We start from the raw sequence: 19,588 nt of genomic DNA, 5'->3' as shown, positions 1-19,588 counted from the left end.
ATATTTTGTTTCACATCAGCTATGCAGCTAGGCCCTCGATAGTGCTAGGTTTATAACATGTGCCATACATCATAAAAGAAAAGAAGCTTTATTCTGCTGACTATGTGACATACGACATGGGTGATGAAAACACTGAATAGAGGTGTCAAAATGAAAGTTGCTTCCATTAAAGAACTGCAGATATATATATATATATAATAAAAACAAGGAATAGCCACCAAGAAATTCATTAACAATTCTAACATACATACAGACACTCACATCTGTGCATCACAGGCGCTTTATATATTTCTTTCTCATAGTAAATGGACATGATGAAAAACCTGGGTACATAGCATAAGGGCTTGAACACAACATACAAAACGAAAGGTAGAAAATGACTCCAATTGACCTCTAGTCCATAGCAGCATAAACTTATTTGCTTTGATATGAACAAAATGTCTACAGAGAGAACCTGTCCATTCACTACACGAGCTTTTACGACGAGCTGTTTTACTGTTCTCTATAAACTGTCTGCTACAGCTTGCTCCTAAAGACTTCTTTTTCCTTAATGAGCGACTGGAAGACAGTCTTCGTGTTTTGTGCCCACAACACAGTTCATAGAGAGAAGGCAAGAAGGAGGAGCGGTACTGCCAAAACTGGAAACCTAGTTCACACACAAATGGTACCCCATGGTACCCCCTACAGGGTGTACCATAGACTTGGCAGCTCACGGTACCCTCCAGTGCAAGGTACCACAACAATCACATTGACAAACGAGCTCACACAGCCTTCGAATATCTCGTAGCTGCTTCACAGCAAAAGATGAGGCTACAGAAAATATAGCACACTCAAAAGCTTATTAAGCCTCTCCAGTCATCAAAAACATAAAGGAGAAACCACATGAAGCATATTTCCTACATCTTTACGGCAGAGCATTACTCAGTGTCATGACGCTCACTTCAAGCTGTGAGAACTGTGCTGTTATTAATGTCATAATGTGTGCCCTGGCCTATCCTCTTTAGTTAGAAACTAAGTCAGTGACATGCACTGCGGCCGGCACTACAGTGTGGTCACTGCACAGAACAATATGAACGTGTCGATGACAGTCAACGTCAGGCCGAAAATATGTTGAAAATACATTGCATGTGGTTGCTGCCTAAAGCTGCGTGACGTGTGCTAGGTCCAAACGAAGCAGTGCAACTCTGCAGACACACACACACACGCACAAGCTGAAAAGATGCACGCACAACATAAATGAGACTAGCGTGGCAGCAGACAGTTGGGCACCTTGCATTACCCGCCCTTGTGCCATTTGGTGGAGGGGGCCACGGTGGCTGTGCCCCAGAATGTGTTTCTCGGAAAAAGTGGCTGGAGGGAGAAGGCAGTGCATGGCAGGCCTACTTCTGGGCTGCCAGCATCTCCTGAATTTCGTTCTCCCATTCGGGATCATCGCCTTGTGCGGCTGTGTCTGTAGCCACCACCTCATAGTCCTGCAGCTCCTGCTGAAGCTCCTTCTCCCATTCATCATCTGCTGCAGAAGGGACACGGCTTGTGTGAGACTTGGAAAGCTGTCAGCTACTATTACAGTCCAACCCACTTATAACAACAGCAACTTTAACAATACTATATCGGATATAACAAGGAGCAGCCGATGCACTATCAACATTTGTATGTGTTCTAGGGTAAAATAAACCGCTTACAGAAATGCTCCCATGTTGTGTTATCAGTCATAACAAATAAATCTGGCTACTGGGTGTGTGCGCTGAAAAAAAAAAAATAACGCAAAATCTTTGCAAAAAAAAAAAAAAAGTTTCTTTGCCACACCCATTCTTGCGAATTGCACCCTACACGACACTCCTTTGTTGCATCACCGACCTCGCGCACCCCTCTCGCACATATCGGAGGGGTGGAAGAGAGATGTGAGAGGAGCAATAAATGCATGCCGTGCGGAGTACGCGGCACAAAAATGGGCGTGGCGAAGCAGCTCACATGTTTTTCTTTTCTTGGGTTTCGCGTTCCTTTTCTTCTCGTAGACACCCAGTATCCAGATTTAATTGTTCTAGCCAATAATGTGGCACAGGAACATTGTAGTACGTGGTTCATTTTACCATAGAACATACACAAAAGGTCACAGTGCAACAGATGCTCATTTTTATGTCCGAGTATTGTTAAAACCAGTAATTCTACAAACGGCTCAGCTGTACTTCTAATTAAGATGTTTGAATGTTTAAACCCGCTGCTTTTTTTATGCAACCCAGTTATAACAATTATTGGTTATAACAATGACATTTCCTTGGCGCTTGGATATTGTTATAAGTTGGTTTAACATGTGCTTTTCTAGCATTACTGTTTTGCTTTTCGCACATTATTGCTGTTGTTATATTCATGTTTCTCGGCAGGGTAAATCTGCTGTATCACTTTGTTATTACATAGCAACCACTCCCGAAAGCTTTTACCAGGATGGGTGCACTGTTATCACCAGATGCATGTAGTATGTCCTGCCTCAGTGATCACCTTGGTTCATGTGGTACATGCCATGATGCCTCATAAGTAAGGGCAGATCATAGCTATGTCATGTGATCCAACAAACGCGTGACTGTATCACCACCTTCACTGCCCAGCTGGTTAGTTTTGTATGCAGAAGCTTGACCAGTAGACAGCTTTCGCTCTTCAAGTTTGTTCTTGCATGCTCATAGCTTCCAAGTGACAACATGCATGGTCACGTTTGTGCATCGTGTGCTGTGATTTTGGCATACTACTTTTACCTGCCAACCACAGAAATGGTGACTGATGTTCAGCGGTGGAAACGACAGTTAGGCTTTGGCTACTAATGCACAGCAAAGCATATATAGTATGTTTGTTTAGAAAAAGCTCACTGCAAGGTTCAGTGCACTTATTGTGAACTCCACTGGTCGATTTGCAAAAGCCACCCGACTCCTCGAGCGGGCACTTGTAGTTCAGATATACAAATCTGACAGTAGAAGGTGGCGTGCATGGCAGGCAGTTGTGGAGGCAGTAGCTAATCTGCACTAAGTAGTATATGTCCTTATGTGTATGTGGGCATGGTGGTAGTTTCAGTCTCTCTACTACTGTAGTCTATGGTGTTTGCAATGATCATACAATCCCCAAGTAGCAGAAAAAGCGGTCACTGTGAAAGGTACAGTTGAGAAAAAGTTTGGAGGTCAAAATATTAGCAAAAAAATAAAATTTCTTCTAGCACAAGTATGCAATGTGGAATTGCTTCAATACATTGCATTCGCTAAACACGTGCACATAGGCTGTATCACTCAATTGTAGCTGGTAGGCCCAGGCTGTGAAAGCAAAAAAATATTTTTCCTGCACCATTGGTCTACATACTTTTGCTCGTGACTTCAGCACATGAAAGGCACAAAGGGTACAGATTTGAGTTCTATTGGCAGCATAAGCTTGTATTTCTTTTTTCTTACATGTGCAACATTATAGTACTTATCAGGCTGGAAAGCGGTCTAGCTATGTGCTTGTCTGGGTTCATGAGACGAAATAAAATGCTCAGTGCACATTAACCTAAATGAAAAGTATGGTTTATGTTTAGTGCACATGCAAGGACGACAGTGAAAATTTCTTGACCAAGAGATGTGCTTAAATACCATGTCTTGATCATGTATAATAGAAGCAAAGCCATGAGCAAATATTTTCACAGGAGCAACATGATAAGCCCAATGCTAAACGCTACTGCATTGGGAAACCAAAGGTTGCTATCGAAGCAATGTTAAGCGCTGTGATGTTTGTTACCTGCTTTGTCTCCCATGCCAAGTTGTTTCATGCCCAGCTTGACCTCTTCCTCAGAGATCTTGTTTCCTTGGAAGGTGTCCGAGACAAATTCATGGGTTGGGCTGTCAAGTGCCTCGTCGTCATCTCCAGCCGCCAAGTTCTCTAGATAAGCGCCGACACAATTATTCCACATATGGTAAACAAAAAGCACTCACAGCCATGGTTTTACAGTTGTGTTTGTAAGCTCCTTGAGTAAAGTACATTTAGAGGTACCCCGAAACAAGTTCTAACAAAGGTGTGTAATGTGCCTGGTAACAAGGCATCACATCACGAATATTTGCTAATAAACATTCATCGCATGTGCCTCATAATAACAGTTATTAGCAATCAAACACTGTTTCTGACACACCTATGCAACATTCCCCTGCTTCTCACTCAAAAGGCTTGCCTGTCCTATCCCCCAAGAAAAACTAATCGTGCCCCGCGCACCTTGCGCTTTAGGTGCAAGTGAAAGTGTGCGAGGGGGAGACAAGAAATATGGTGGCTTCACGAGTGAAAAGGAAAGGAGGGTGAAGGGATTGCGCTCGCGGTAATGTGATCAAGCGTGCGCGAGGGGGCGGAGTGGAGGGCAAGCTGGTGCGCGTCTCGGCTGTGGCTGCACATGGCTCTAAGCACGGCTGAGCGCATACACAGCCACACACCCTGCTTTAGAGGTCATCCGCTGCATGTGAAAAGAGTGGGCATGCCGAGGCAGTGTGGCACCATGTAAGCTGTCTTCCCACACGTTTAGTACGGGAGGTTGCGTAACCTCGAGTTTTGGTAACCCGCCAGAGCGAGAGGCAGTTGAAGTATTTGCTCCCCACTGCTGGTGCTTTTCCTGATAGCATCATCTCATAGACACAACCACCACCTACGTCTACAGCGATTTACATTTGGCCGTCAAAGCCTTTAAGAAAGGAGCCGTTGCAAGACAAGCACTACAAATAGTCAATACATCCGCACCGCTGCAGCACCACACCATCTGCTGGTTCCCAGCACACCTCGGAGAGATCGAGGACTCCCCTCCCAATCTCTATGAGATGGCTCACAGGAGCGCACGAGATCTAACTTTCCGCGACACCACCTATTCTGGTCGTGACCATGCCAGCGAGAATCGGGACCCTCCCTCCACATACAACGAGATCACAAAGCACTTTTATCTAGACTGCAGAATATACAGCACACCTCACAATAAGCTCACCAGGCCTCAAGCCTTCACATTCTGAATGCTTCAAACCAACACGTACCCCACGCAGATCAGACTACATCACTACATGCCTTAGCTATGCAAAACATCATATTGTGAAAATTGCCTTTACACACTAGACGTACACCACTTGCTCTGGCCGTGTGGTCGGACCCACGCAAACAAGGATCAAGACTACGCCATGCTACAAGGAGCATTACGTAGCACGGACCTGGCGGAGCAGCTCTGGGCCGTCCAGCAAACCCACAATGCGGCCAGGGAGTTGAAGCTCCCAGTTCCAACGTGGGAGTAGCCCGCTCTACGTGGCCTTGCGCCTCGTAGCTTGCAGGACCTTTCAGTAAAGTTGTTCCATCCATCCATCCATCATCTCAGTGCGGGCAACGCTACTAGCCGCAGGGCAGAGTGCATGCGAAAGCATGGCTGGCTTCCCTTAATTTGTACCACTGATATGGAAATATTGTTGACGTACATGACATGGAACTGTATCATTCGTCACAGACTCCCAAATTTATCACAATGAATTGTTTTCTCAATCAAATTTGTTATTTTTGATTGCCTGATAATTAAGCAAATTCTGTGATCCCTTTCCATGTTAGAAAAATCGATCGGCGACTGTACTTGTTTGCATAAAATTTCAAATACAACAAAATTTTGATATAACAAAGCAAATTGCCGATTTTATTGACTTCATTATGGTATAGAGGTTTAACTGCAGTAGCATTTTATCAATAACTCCATTCACATAAAGTGACACAAACCAATTCACACAAACCTCCTGTTGCAAAATATTTGTGAAGTGGCACCCAATGTCACCGGATACGTTCCTCAGCATTCTTAAAGATGTTTAACAGGCCATAGGTTGGCATACTCACTCACGGGTACACTAACACATACTCTTGAAATAGATCGGTAGCAAATGACAAAGGCTGTGAATGCTGATTAACACTAGTATTAATGCAAGACAGTGTTGGCAAGCTTGAGTGGACGCGAGTCTGAAAGTCCGCGACTGTTGGCGAGTGTGAGTGGACGTACGTATGCGAGTGAGAGCGGACGCAAATACAAGCGTGACGGGGCGTCAGTAAGTGCGAATGGAAGTGACCATATACGCGAGTGAGCACTAGTGAGTATGAGTGGGTGCAAGTACGAAAATGAGTGCCAACGAGTGTGAGTGAGCAGGAGTGAGCATTCATTGATTCTGCTGACCAAGTTTAAGGAACCTGCTAAATTTCCAGGCATGGCACATGCACTCGTGTCTACAATAAACTAAGACAGTAGAAGCAATGCTGACGTACGTTTGCTGCTTTCGTCCGATGGACTCTGCCGCGATGAGACTGACGAAGTGTCACCACTGCTGCTGCTTCCTGAAAAATGAGGTAAGTAACAGCGATTTGCGTTCTCATCTGTGACAAAAAATGTCGTTCTTTTTTCAGTCACTGACTGTCAATCTATTGTAGGATAAAATTTAAAGAAACAGCAGCTGGCAACCAAGGAACATGGACCACGCAGGATTGTGTTACTCCACAGGCCAATCACCGAAGCAAACAAAATCGTCGTCATGCGACCTTTTCAAAATGGCGCCGCACTTGACACCTCTGCAGTGTCTGCTGTTCTTGAATCTTTTCATTGGTGAAAGCGATGAGGTGTGCAACAGACATGGACAACGTGTATGGAGTCTGAGAATCTCACTCTTCAGAGGTCCGCGGTACAGCTAATTTCACTGCTGAGCCCGTTTTGCTCATGAAACTTCACTGCCAACTGAAGTGAAACTTGACAATAAGTTGCAGCGAAGCAAGCGTTTTATTTCAGTTCAATAAAGAATTAGGCTTTCACCGTTTCACTATAACAGACGAGTGAAAACGTATAAATTTGTGCGTTTACACTCTTATTTTTGTGGTTACCGCCTTATTTAGGTAACAGGGAAAGTTTGAAGTAAGAACTGTTTGCAGCCTCACGGAGGAACAGTGGCTGGTGGTTATGTGGGCGTGAGTGAGGCTTCACTGCAGACTTAAGTTGTATCCGACTGTAATGTACTATTACTTTGCATGTTTTTCAATATTGAAAGTTTATGTTATAAGATAATACGCACGGTATCTGCCATCAACGTAATATGTCACTGTAATTTCTTAATGCTTTGCAACAGTGCAAAGTATGTAATTATGTATAGTAACATAGATATGGCAAAGGTGTCATTAAGAATATGGAGCTGTCAGACATAGGTGCATCAAATGTAGAAATAAAATCACAAAAAGTGATGAGAAATTGAACTACATGAATGCTAATACTAAGCCAATTACAGAGATCAGTGCTGTGCTTCATATTAAATGTTAAAAATTCAGGAATTGAAGAAGAATTGAACAAGTATAGGTGCACAAGTGATACGTGATGCATTATTGTTGCTCAATTTTGATCCCAAATGCAACAAAAATTTGTGTGACTGAAATGACTGCCAGGCTTTTTTAACATGGTGATGCATATGTTTCAACACGATGGCACCGAAAATTTTTTGAGCAAGCTGTGCAAAATGCCAGCTTGTGTGCTCACAGATTTGCACAGCAGCAGCATGCAATAATTACTCAATAGCTTAAGTAAGAGTGTATAAAGCAGTACTTTGTGTAATGCAAATCCAATAAATATCTTTTTTTATGCTTGTCTTTTGGTTTTAATGCTGCTTCTAATGTTATTTGGTAGTGTGGATATTTGGATGCACCAGGAATAGCAGATTTTGAATTTTGTGGACCTCTTCTGTGAAGACGGACTTCTGACAATACGAACAGATTTTTGGGGTTCCTCTAAGTTCATCTTAGAGAAAGACTACTGTACAGATGTTTTTTTAGTGCAAGAAAATTTCTTAAAATGAACTTATGAAGCTTACCAGCATCAGTTCTAAACTTTAACCAGAAACCCTGAATGCTGGTTACAGTTCACATCCATGTAAGCAGCGCATCATTATTTATGCAGATATAGAGGGTGAAAGAAGGGCCAACAATAAAAGTGCCACATACCAGCACCCTTGCCATGACTGAGAGCACTTAGCTGCGTTGACTGCTTGATAAGTGAGACACGGTAGAAATAGTTCCTCCAAAAGTCGGTTTCAGGAATCCTAACATGAATACAAAGAGGGGACAGGCATTTGAGCATAGAACAAAATTTACGCATGTTGTTAGACAAGAACGCGCACATGTTAGTTTAGGTAAATGAGTTATCTGGAACTCATACAGGTCACGGAAACCATACAGGCAAAACGGTTGTGCTGCAAAAGCTATGAGCTTGCTACAGTTATGCAGTGGCTGTGGTGTTTTGCCATGGGGTATATGTGACAGGATCGACTTCTGGTCGTGGCGACGCCATTCTGATGGGTGGCAAAAAGCTTGTGTGCTTATATCTAGGCACATCTTAAAGGGGCACTGCGACACACCCAAGGAAGCATATTGGGCGGAACTGGTAGCATCACCACAACGCAGTCATCGCATGCATTTCGTGCAACGAACGCGACATTGATCTGCGGCACCGTGATCATTGCTTAACGAGATAATGTGCTATTGATGTTTGCACAATATTGAGAGTGCTGCGGATAAATACTATAATAATACATTTTGCAGCTATTTAATTATTGCGCAATTATCATGACACCCACGTGGAAGGTGTTGTAACCATAGAAACGACACCATCAACAAGCTGAGTAGACTTGGCAACCATGGCATGCCAACATCTGTTACGTAGCATCAATGTCCCACTGCTATTCAGTTGCTGCAGTTCCACATCATGGGAGAATGAAATGTGGCATTCAGAGTCACTCGAATTCAAGTTAAGCATAACTTTAATTTTGCTTGCATTTATAAGTTTCTGTGACAGATAATTTGGGTTTGTGTGCGTTAATTACTATAGCTCCCTTCACTCCAGCTTCTTTAACGTACTGGATAATAGGTTCAAAGCAAAGATAATCGCCTTAAAGAAATGCTTTGCGGGGCCCCTTTAAAAAATCTCGAGTCCTCAAGGATAATAAACCACAGCCTTCCTGCAATGTCACATATTGTTAATTTTGTTAGTGTCTGGAATGAGATATTTTTAGCTTTTCACAATCTAGCAATTAAAATTAGAAAATGAGAGAGAGGCTCAACCCTACCAGTTTTTTGAGCCCATTGTGCATGAACAGAAAAACATTGCTGCAATATTTGTAACATGAAAATTGTTAGCTGAAACACTGAAAGCTGTTTCAGCTGTTAGATGAAATAGCTGAAACGGCAGCACTGCCAGTGAACAACAGCAATAGTCCCTATGCTCCAAGTGTCCCAAGTATGCTCCATTTTGAATATCACTGACACAGCACGTTAATAAGACATAAACCACAGCCTTCCTGCAATGTCACATATTGTTAATTTTGTTAGTGTCTGGAATGAGATATTTTTAGCTTTTCACAATCTAGCAATTAAAATTAGAAAATGAGAGAGAGGCTCAACCCTACCAGTTTTTTGAGCCCATTGTGCATGAACAGAAAAACATTGCTGCAATATTTGTAACATGAAAATTGTTAGCTGAAACACTGAAAGCTGTTTCAGCTGTTAGCTGAAATAGCTGAAACGGCAGCACTGCCAGTGAACAACAGCAATAGTCCCTATGCTCCAAGTGTCCCAAGTATGCTCCATTTTGAATATCACTGACACAGCATGTTAATAAGACACGAAATAGAGGGAAGATTGGCCTTCCTTTCCTCTGAAAAAGAACCTTTTTTTGTCTTTGCCATATGAAAAAAAAAGAAAAAGAAAAAGAAAGCAAAGAGATGTAGGTAAAGTTATGAAATAGTAATTCAACTTCAACCTATTTAAATACTCTTTCTTTCCACGCACCATTAATGACTGGAATGACTTGCCTTTGTGACGCTTGTATCACGACTGTTTACTTTTTTGTATCAGCATTACTGCCGTACTGTTGCAGCATTTTGATGTATTAACATTGTTTTACTTCTCGTGGCCTAATATTGTATTTTATCCACCCTGCATGGAACTTCGTGTCCGCAGTATGTATTAAGCAAATAAATAAATAAATAAATAAATAAATAAATAAATAAATTGACTTGGTATTATTGTTTAGTGGCCCCCTAACCAGACTCTCTAGTAAGTATCTTTCACACCCACAGTATTCACTGTGCCATGCCACATTAAAGGGGCACTGAAGAGAAAAACTAAATCACTTTAGACAGATAAAGTATATTATTTCAAAACTCTATTTTTGTTAATTTCACGGTAAAGGAATTTTACAAGAAGAGAAAATAAAGAAAGTACTGTATTTTATTTCACGCCGAAACTCCAGTGCTGGTACATCAGTGTGATGTTATGGATTTCAATGTATTTTCTCGTATTTAGGCCCTCGTTGCTTAGTAGAAGTTCTGGAAACTTCCTAAATTAACTCTTTCGCTCTTTTAGAATATAGCGCAGTCAATCCTTACAAATAAAAAAATAACTAGGCCTGAGCAGATGGCATAAAAATTCACGACAACAGGGGCAAACTGGTATAAGAATTTCAATGCAGTGTAGCCACCTACCATTTGTTTTTACATCTTTTTTGGCTTGCCAAGCCTCTTAGATAAAAGTGGTGTAGAAGAGTAATTTACAAATACAGCTCATGTTACTTTCCACTTTGGTGTTTGTCCCTTTAAGTTGGCTACGTGACCTATACCTGCAATGCTTTTTTGTAGCCACGATATTTGCTCTAGGTCTACTCTCGGAACGTCAAATACCAAAGTGTAAAAGGAATTATGATAATTAATGCATGCAAACCATAAGTTATGCATCAGAGAAATTTCAAAATACAAGCTAGATTATAGTCACCCTCAGCTCAAATTTTTCGTGGCTCTAGATGCCACATTTCACTCTGGGCATTAGTGAAAGTTGGCGCTCCGTGGTTACCAAGCCTGCTCAGCCTGTTGATGACGTTACAGTGACCTCGGTGATCGCGTGGTCTAATCTCTGAGGCCATGGCATGCCAAAGTGCTCGGCTTGTTGACGCGTCGTTCCCATGGTTGTAAAACGTAATGCTGTAGTTTTTCTTTTTTTCACAGTACTTATAGTTCGAATGTAAATTGCACATAACATTTTTAACCAATAATCACATGCCACTCTTTGATGTCACATCCTGTCTACGAGGTACATGAAATTGCTTCATTGAGGCGATACAAATGGCCCTGCTCAATAAACTTTCCCTGGTGCATTGCAGAGCCCCTTTAATGAGATGCGGTGAATAGGTTTGGTGAGCATATTTGCATCTGCAGGTGTATGTGCTGCTGTGTGTACTTCTGTGATACTTCTGTGATCAAGGTGCATATACAGGGGTGCGACTGCCCAAAGTCATTTCGAAGCACTTTTTGGAGCAAGTAAAATTACGTTTTGGAGCACGCTGGAGCAGACAATATTGCATTTTGGAGCAGTTTGGAGCAGACTACATGTCATTTTGGAGCAATTTGGAGCAGATAACATTCCACTTTGAAACAGTTCGGAGCAGGCTAATCTGAATTTCGCCGTAATAATGGAATATTGAATACTGCAGCACACTTTGAAACCACGACGACACACATAATAAACCAACACAAGCGTGTAGTAGAAGTGTGCTTTTTAGCTAGAGCGTACTAGAATGTGGCAGAGTAGGTTGAGTGGCAGCAGGGCCCATGCTTTCCTGTAAAGCTGAAAACATCAGCGGCACTACAATTGAACTATATATTCCCGTGGCAACGTTCATGATGGTAACAGAAAGTGTTCTCAAATTATGCAGTCCAATTGACAAGGTAACATAATTTCTGGGTCACAATATGTCACTGCAGGCCCAGACAGCCGCAATCAACCCTGGACTGGTAAAACATAAAGCTAGTCCAATCAGTTTTTATTGTGATAGTAATTATATGGACACTCCAGGCTCATTTCTTCCATCGGCATTGCCATGTTCCATATAAAGACCACGGGCAATACCATTGTCGCCGCGCGCCGTAAGCTGAATGTGGAAGCGAATGCATGCGAGGGTGTCAATGATGGCAGCTCAATACTGTGTGTGCAAGGGAGGAAAGCGGGAAGGAAGGCACACCATCCACCGTCAAGTGCAAGGCACCGGAAGGAGGGGAGCAAGGGCGTTCTACTCCGGCGGCGGCTGCGTATGGCGCGGCCATGTGGGCCCCATTTTGAGAGCAATCTACAATGGGGACACACTGCAAGTGCTGATAGCTTCGTGTACATTGCACTTTCGCTGCTGAGTTCCTGTTAAAGTGAGAGGCAGCACGAAAGTCAATTGCTTGCTGCTGCTGCCGCGCCTCCTCACTCCAACGTTTTGACAGCAAGTTTCTGTGGTTATCGAGTGAGATGTACTCATGTTTGCTTGTACGCGTGTTACACCATGCTTGTTAATTTTACAAGTTTATACCGTCCATAAAACTACTATCCTTACTCCGTATAGCTGTCCACTAACTTGCTATTGCAATTGATGCTTTGCCTTTCGGGCGAAACAGCGGCATTTTATTCCAAATCCGCCATTAGCCCTTCTTAATAGGTCAAAATGGTTCAGTCCTCGCAGCCATACGAGCATAAAAACAAATTGGACTAGTTTTATGTTAAACCGGCCCTGTGGACAGAGATGCCCGCTCGCTGAACCCACAGCACTGCGCACCTGCCTAATATCTAGTTCGCTCACAACGCTCTCAGCCTACTTTTTGTTGTCTTGCGTCTCACCTAGGGAGTGCCGTACTACTCAGCCCACTCAATTGTATCCTAGTACACTATTAAATACAGCCATCCTGGCCGGCCCGACAGCAGTGACACACGAGAGAGTGGCCACGCGTGTGTCGGCTACTTGCTGGAAGCGTCGCAATGTCCACTGTTATAAGCCCGAAAATTATGAGGGACTCTGCGGGATGCGTCATCACGCATTGTGCAGAATGTGAATGGCCGCACTCTTTTTCGGAGAACAAATCCGCTCGCTGTTCGCGGCCACTGCCAGAGCACACATGCTGAAGCCATTTGGCATAGCATGATGCAATTTCAGTCAATTTTCTGTGTTTCGTGCAGTTTGGCTCATGAATTTGCGTTTGTACTAAAATGCCACAATTAGCGCAGGAGTCACACCCCTGTGCGTATATAATCAAAATTTTCTCTTAACACCTGTAGTTCCATGCCTTGTGTTGGCCAGGAGTCATATTTTGTGCAAATTCTATTTCATTTTCCATTCTTTTTGCTCTTCACCGCGGGCTCAGATGCCACTGTGCCAGCATAATATTGGGAGTGGCCACTCACTACTACACAATAGGAAAAGAAGAATGGAACAGAATATGACAAAACTGCGGGCCTAGACTAACAACTCCAGCTTCTCAATACATCTCTCTCTCTCCCTCTGTTTTTTCTTGGATTCTTGAGTGCAGTGAAAAGGCTGCTGCATTATAAAAGTAGGCATGGGCCGACTCACCATTTCGGAACAAGTTCGAATCTCATTTTCTCCAGGTTGGGGTCCTCTTGAAGCAATGCCATGGCAATGGGTGACATAGTATCCATGTCAAATTCAAACTGAACTCCGCTTGGTGGACTTCGCACAAAGTTTCTTTTGTCCTGTAGGTGTTCAAATGAAAGATAAAAGCTATACAATACACATAACACAGGTCTTAATATTGACGCAAGACGATTTCAAATTACGCGCCAGCCGCCTCCTGCGTCCGTCCAGCTTCTTACTGCTACCTGCGAAAGATAGCGGCAGTGAAGCGGGCAACACGGGCCCGCAAGGCACGCGCAATCGGAGCAACGTGCCATCAGCGCGGGACACGAGAAAAGAAGAAGAGGAGCGGGTCCCTTGCGGAAAACGGCTGTGGACGTTCTAGCGAGGCTCTCGTTTAGCTGCTTGTCGGGCACAAGTTCGCCCAGGGTGAAGTGATTAAAGCACCGTCACTGAAACTGTGCGTTACAATATATGCAATGCATGCATTAAGGGTAGTTGGTATTCCATAGCTACTACTTTTACAGAGAAGACAGACAGGAGGAAACGGCAAATGCTAGGGCTGAAACAAATGCCGAATGGAGAGTTTATTAGCACATGATACAAATAAGTGCCAATTGACAGTCGGTTGGAAGTTTAGCACATGTGCTTGTCATTTCATGATGCCCCTGTCTGTCCCAGACTAAAGGATGGCTCCAGGAATAAGTAGTCTCTAATTAAAATTAATGTTAGATTAAGAAACCCCTATTTTTATAAAACAAAAATTAAAGTGTGAACTTAATTAAAGTGTGAACTTGATGAAATGAAGTCCTATGAAGTTTGAAGTTCAAGAAGCAATGTTTATGTGTTGCACTGCCGGATCCTCGCCACACTAAGTACGTGCAATGACATGTACATAGCCTATAGCCGAAATTACTGAAGCAGACCTTAAATACCGATTTCTGGTAATAACAACACATTATATTTGTCAGACAGAATGTTGCCTCTGTACTTTTTTTTCACTCCTTGTTTTAAGAGTAAATATGGTTATAATGAAATTTTCTCATAACTTCCTCAGACCTGAAGACCACTCTGTGATGCAAGTACGTTTCAAATCGGGTTATTATTCCTGACTCGCACGTTAGAAATATGATAAACCCATTCTTTAAATTTTAATACCCTCCGATTAGATGGTGAAGGCAGCACCTTCATGTAAGTGGAGAAAGTGTCTTCTCATGATCCTTGTCCTAAAAAACGTAGTGTTCTAGATGAAGATATAAGATAGCATGGTAGGGTGCCATGTAGATTCTGCTTTCTCGATTTTCACGTCAGCTGATGGACTTCAAACACAAGCCTTTTGTCGTCTGTGACAGCAGAATTGTGTAAACCACACAGTTATCAGTTTTCACAAATGCTGTTGGCAATAATATGCTTAAACCACTTCCATACAGTTCCGCATGCAAGTGACCTTATACCCAGGATGAACACTTTATATAATAGTTGCAGAGTTCATTTTGAAAAGGATTAAAGGCAAGCTATTCAAGTGGGCATCACAAGGACTGAAAGAAACAACAAACAGATTTCTATAATTGCTAAGAACACTGTCGCAAGTGGGCTCAATCGTACATGCTAAGTGAAATGTCAAATTTACAAGGAGAGTGTAGTAAATGCTCTAGAACATCATCACAACCCCCTTCTTCTGAAGCTGTCATCTGAAGGCAGGCTATATGTAATGTTCTTTTTTTTAAAGTTATTTTCAGAACATAAGGAAAACTAGAAGGCATTTGTGTGGAAAACAATGCAAATTTCGGTATCAGGTGAAGCTTACAGCTGAAAGGGACAGTATCTGCTGCTTCACATTTTCTTCATCTTCACATCCAACCCAAGGCAAGATTCCAGTGTCACACCTCTGCTTGCCCTTCACAAAAGTCTCCTGTTCGCGATTAAAGTCAGCCAGTATGCTCTGAAAGCAAGAGAAATAATGCGATAAGTGTGAAAGTGCAACATGACTGCGCGTACACGAGAATAAAATATTACAGTGATGCGCACTAAGCTTTAAAAAAAAATATGTAGACAAAGAAATTCTCACATTCTCTTCAACTGTTGTTTTGATCTGCTTGGCCGTCTCTTGCACAGTTTTTCCAGCCTTGTTTGCCACAGAATAGAGGAAGCCTAAAAGCAATGAAAGAAGTCCGGTTCTTACCAGCAGAAATTTCACGCGAAAGGCACAGAAAGCAATATCAATCACTGCTTCCCAGCTCGCAACACGCGAGCCTCGCGTAGTAAACAAAGCAGCAACACGTCGCGACACAGGAACACGGCAAGGTCTTTAGCGGCAGACGCCTTGGTGGCCCAGTGTCGACGAATGCGTAGCAGGATAATCCCCTCTCTCGTAAAACTGATCAGAACATTTTATCGAAGGATAAGCGTGCCGAAACACTACGGTACTTCGCCTGTGTACTCACTTCCGAATGATTTCGCAGATTCCATCGCCTTTTGCGACACATTTTCGAGCGGTATAGAGATGCCCGTCCCCAAGGAGCCCTTGTCATTCGAAGGCTCAATATTAGCCGCTGGTTTCGGCGTTTCAGGAGTCGGAGGAGAATCAGTGTCCGGCCCAGACGTCGAGCCCGAGTCGCTGCCCCCACCACTTTCTTTGGACGGTGCTGCTGGTTGAGGCTCACTAGTGGCTTCGTTGGTGGGTTTGTTGTCGGGCGCATCGCCACCCTCCACCGACTCCGGAGCCTTCGCTTGCGGTTCCGCTCCTTTCGTGGTGTTCTTCCATATGTTAGAAATGAAATCCATGCTTCCTCTTGAGCCCCAGCCTCAGGTTAAGCGCACGGAATTAATCCGACTCTGCACACTCACCAACGCGACTACAGACCTACAGAGGCAGCTCCTGCCGCAGCTTGACGACACAGGTTGACACTTCCGCTGCGCTGTAAATAAACAGTGCCCTCCAGAGCAAAATAATGTACGCTTAGGCGACGGCGGAGGATCTCGTTAGCACACACGCTAACAGGGTGCTCAGGCCAAGATCACGATGGGAGAAGATAGACTTCTTATTAAGAGAAATGCTGAAACGGCCGTAAGCATCCCCATTAAACAGAAGCTAACAGAAACCAACAGAAACACAGCATTTCCGGTTGGCCACACTGTTTTCAAATAGCCAAGGGCACGTGACCAAACTCAAATCCGATCGTCACTAAAACCGTCACTGGAGTCGCTCTCGTCACACTCGTCGTGTTGAGTACTCTGAAGCGCTGTGTTTGTCAAAAAATCACACATGCGCTACCGGTAAAGGAACTGTCATGTTTAGTGGAATCGTTGTCACGTTCGTGCTAAGCGCAAGCTAGCTGATATTTTGTTGACATCGTGAAGTACAAAACTTCTGCCGCTATGTTTCAAATGAGCAGTTTCAAGTGCCCGTCCTGCGCTTTGGCCTATACAACAAGAGGTAATGCCGCGCACGTGCGTTTTCCGCAGTTTCGCTTGCTATATACATACGCTTTCGTGCAAATCTTACTTGGGTGCGGTGGCGTGATGTGTAAAGAAGCATTTGAAGTGCTGTAAATTTTCTGCGAAACACTCCTTTTACTGATTGGTTCCTGGTTGCTCGGTGTTGCTCATTGACTCTATTGTATTGCTGACAGACGCCACTTGGCGTCGGCTGACGACAAAAGATATATTCTGTCTTTTCACACAGTCATAGAACAATATTTGCGCTTGTTCAAAGGTAAGCAAGCTTGTGAAGTGCAAATAAATGTCGATGAATAACGCCGTTGTCACTTACTGGCTAAATGCCGTAGAGTGATGGGGACCTCAAGCTGTGCGCTGAACGACCGTATTTTACCGTTTTCAGAGCAGCGAGGCAACCGACTGCCCCGAATATTAAAATGTGGGCACACGTGCTGCGAGGCTTGTATAAGAAGCCGAGCGTCGTCTAACCACGTGTGCGAGTGTCCCGTGTGCAAGGTTGGTTGACAATCTCGCTTTCACATGCTTCCGAAAGTTCCATTTCCCGCAATAAATCGAGCGCGGCATGAACCACATCTCGGTAGTCGGCCACTGTCAGTGCTCGAACTTATGAAATTACAAAATAGATTTCATTTTATAATTTTTTTTTTCAGGAACAGCAATCCTTTGCTGACAGCAGCTGCATCCAGGCACTGTTGCTCGATTCATATGTATTGGGCATTGGAGCAGCCAGCAGCAGGCCGCAGCAAATGCCGTAAGCTATCAGGCCTCATATGTCTAACATGTTGGGAGGAGTTGAAGATGCCCAGAATGTAATGAGCACAGTCAGCGTTAACTCTACAATATGCATATGGTCTCTGTTGCACAAAATGTTTTTTGTAAAATTTCAACTTCCACTTCAAATATGTGTGCACTTGCTGCTCTCTGTGTGGCTTTTTAACTGTGTTGTCAGTAGATGCTTTTGATGGCACTTTCGGCACGTAAAGCCATTTCTTGTCTCAAGATCAATCATATTGCCTCGGTGGCAGCCACGCTCCAGTAAGGGTGGAATGTAAAAATTTTCCTGCATTTAGTATGAATTCTATTCATGTGCACCCCTGTGAAACAGTTCACAGTGGTGCATGAGAAGTTAAGAAATTGTGCAGCTTGATTTCAGCAGTGCAGACACAGTGTGTGACTCGAAAGGAATGCTGAGGTGCAGATGCGGTGCAGGTGTTATGTTTTCGTATTATGTTTTGCGCCATCGCTCAAGTCTGAGGTCCTGAATTGCAGGTATGATCGGCTTCTGAGGTGTGAATACGCCTGGTGTTACGTAGACGGAGCAAATGTGTGTAAGCGGAGTTTCAGTCGCGCTTATGCCTGTGTGCTGCACTTGCTGCTGCGCCACTGCTTTGCACATGCACGTCTGCAACGAGGCGGCACTGACAGTAGGTAGGGTGCAGCAAAATTATGAACAAGCCCTGCACCTTTAAAAAAGAAATGAAGTGGTATAGAGGGCACCATTGCTGGACTGCTGAAACGAATGGCAGGGTGCAGCACCTTGTAAACTGGTTCAGGTGGTGCAGGCAAATCGAACAGGCATTTACAAATTAGATGCACATTAAAGTGTACCAGGAGGTCGAAATGATCAGAGGTCCTCATTACGTAGCCTCATGTAGACAATGTAATTGTAACTCGTAATTTGATTGATTTCCTGCATCAAACTAATTGCTCCACACTGTGTATTCATTTGGACGCTCACCCGGTGCCATCTTTCAAAATGTTTGTCCCTGTGGTGAATCCTCTATAATTGAGAGCCGAATGCGTGCTCTCATATAGCAATAAAGATAATTTGTACACAGATGTAGAATAATGAAGTTATTGCAGTGCAGAGATAACTTTGAGGTAGCAGCCCTACTTGTTTGAATCCTTAGTGCAGACCTAAATAAAGTCCACATTCATAAGTGTGTGAAACATAATCTGTTAAATGTCCCATACTCGTATACATGAGTACGGCTGCTTTGTGGTCGGTGGACTGACAGCTGTATTATTCTCATGCGACTTTTTTATCCAAAGCTCATGCGCATGCAGTGTCTTGTGAGGACAATGGAGGAACATTGCAAAAAATTTGTACCACTCTTGAATAATGTTTCCTCTGCTAAAACTGTAGCCTCTGTCATGTTAAGTGTCTTTGTCCTAGTTTCTTCGTGCCACCATCTTGGAATAAAACCTCAAACCACCATCTACGTCAAAGGTTTTCCTGTAGCAGGAAAAATATGGTGGCCCGATAGCCTGACAAAATTAGCGGGCACTTGCTCACATTCAGTTCTTTTTTTTTTTCCAGGCATGCACTAATATTTACCCCTCACCTACTTCAGCCAAACCGTGTGAGACTCGTACTCACATCCGTTGAATTTCTCATGTATTATAATGAGTGCACTTGTTAATGAGTATGCTGATCAATGGATGACTTATATAGGTTACGTATGAATGTACAAAGCCGAGCGTTTCATCATCAACCACAACGCAGATGAGTGATATTACTGTTTTTATATGAGTACAAGCTACCACAAAGCCTTAAAACACAAGGTTTCTGTTATCATACTGCTTGCGTAACTTGTGCAGCATTTCCTGCCAAATATGAAACAGATTGTAGTTATTGCATTGAATTACCTTTTGCCAGTCCTCTTCTAAGTTTAGTTGGACAGAATTGCATCG

General features: G+C 43.4%; 2 protein-coding genes across 4 annotated transcripts in view; one reads left to right on the top strand and one right to left on the bottom strand.

Annotated features, from left to right (window-relative positions):
* Window positions 1–69: 69 nt before the first annotated feature.
* On the bottom strand, window positions 70–16,541 carry LOC142585184 (synapse-associated protein 1-like). 2 transcript variants are annotated; one of them, XM_075695739.1, is made up of 8 exons: window positions 15,880–16,541; window positions 15,504–15,586; window positions 15,243–15,377; window positions 13,415–13,554; window positions 7,981–8,078; window positions 6,271–6,339; window positions 3,754–3,894; window positions 70–1,510 (listed from the first exon to the last, which is right to left on the bottom strand). In XM_075695739.1, the coding sequence occupies exons 1-8, from the start codon at window positions 16,217–16,219 to the stop codon at window positions 1,380–1,382; spliced, it is 1,137 nt and encodes a 378-aa protein (XP_075551854.1). In that variant the 5' UTR covers window positions 16,220–16,541; the 3' UTR covers window positions 70–1,379. The 2 variants fall into 2 exon arrangements, with proteins under 2 accessions (XP_075551854.1, XP_075551853.1); XM_075695738.1 differs by having other exon boundaries at window positions 70–1,513; window positions 15,880–16,539.
* Window positions 16,542–16,618: 77 nt separating this feature from the next.
* qin (tudor domain-containing protein qin) overlaps window positions 16,619–19,588 on the top strand; it is a 118,731-nt gene continuing 115,761 nt past the window's right edge. For both annotated transcript variants that reach the window (XM_075695736.1, XM_075695735.1), the window contains exons 1-3: window positions 16,619–16,871; window positions 17,277–17,389; window positions 17,545–17,645. In XM_075695736.1, the coding sequence (XP_075551851.1) occupies window positions 16,814–16,871; window positions 17,277–17,389; window positions 17,545–17,645 (272 nt within the window). In that variant the 5' untranslated portion in view covers window positions 16,619–16,813. The remainder of the gene's footprint in view (window positions 16,872–17,276; window positions 17,390–17,544; window positions 17,646–19,588) is intronic.

Source organism: Dermacentor variabilis, chromosome 6 (genome assembly GCF_050947875.1).
Source record: "Dermacentor variabilis isolate Ectoservices chromosome 6, ASM5094787v1, whole genome shotgun sequence".
Lineage (NCBI taxonomy): Eukaryota > Metazoa > Arthropoda > Arachnida > Ixodida > Ixodidae > Dermacentor > Dermacentor variabilis.
The sequence above is the reverse complement of the archived record's forward strand: the minus strand, read 5'-3'. Positions and strand labels throughout refer to the sequence as shown.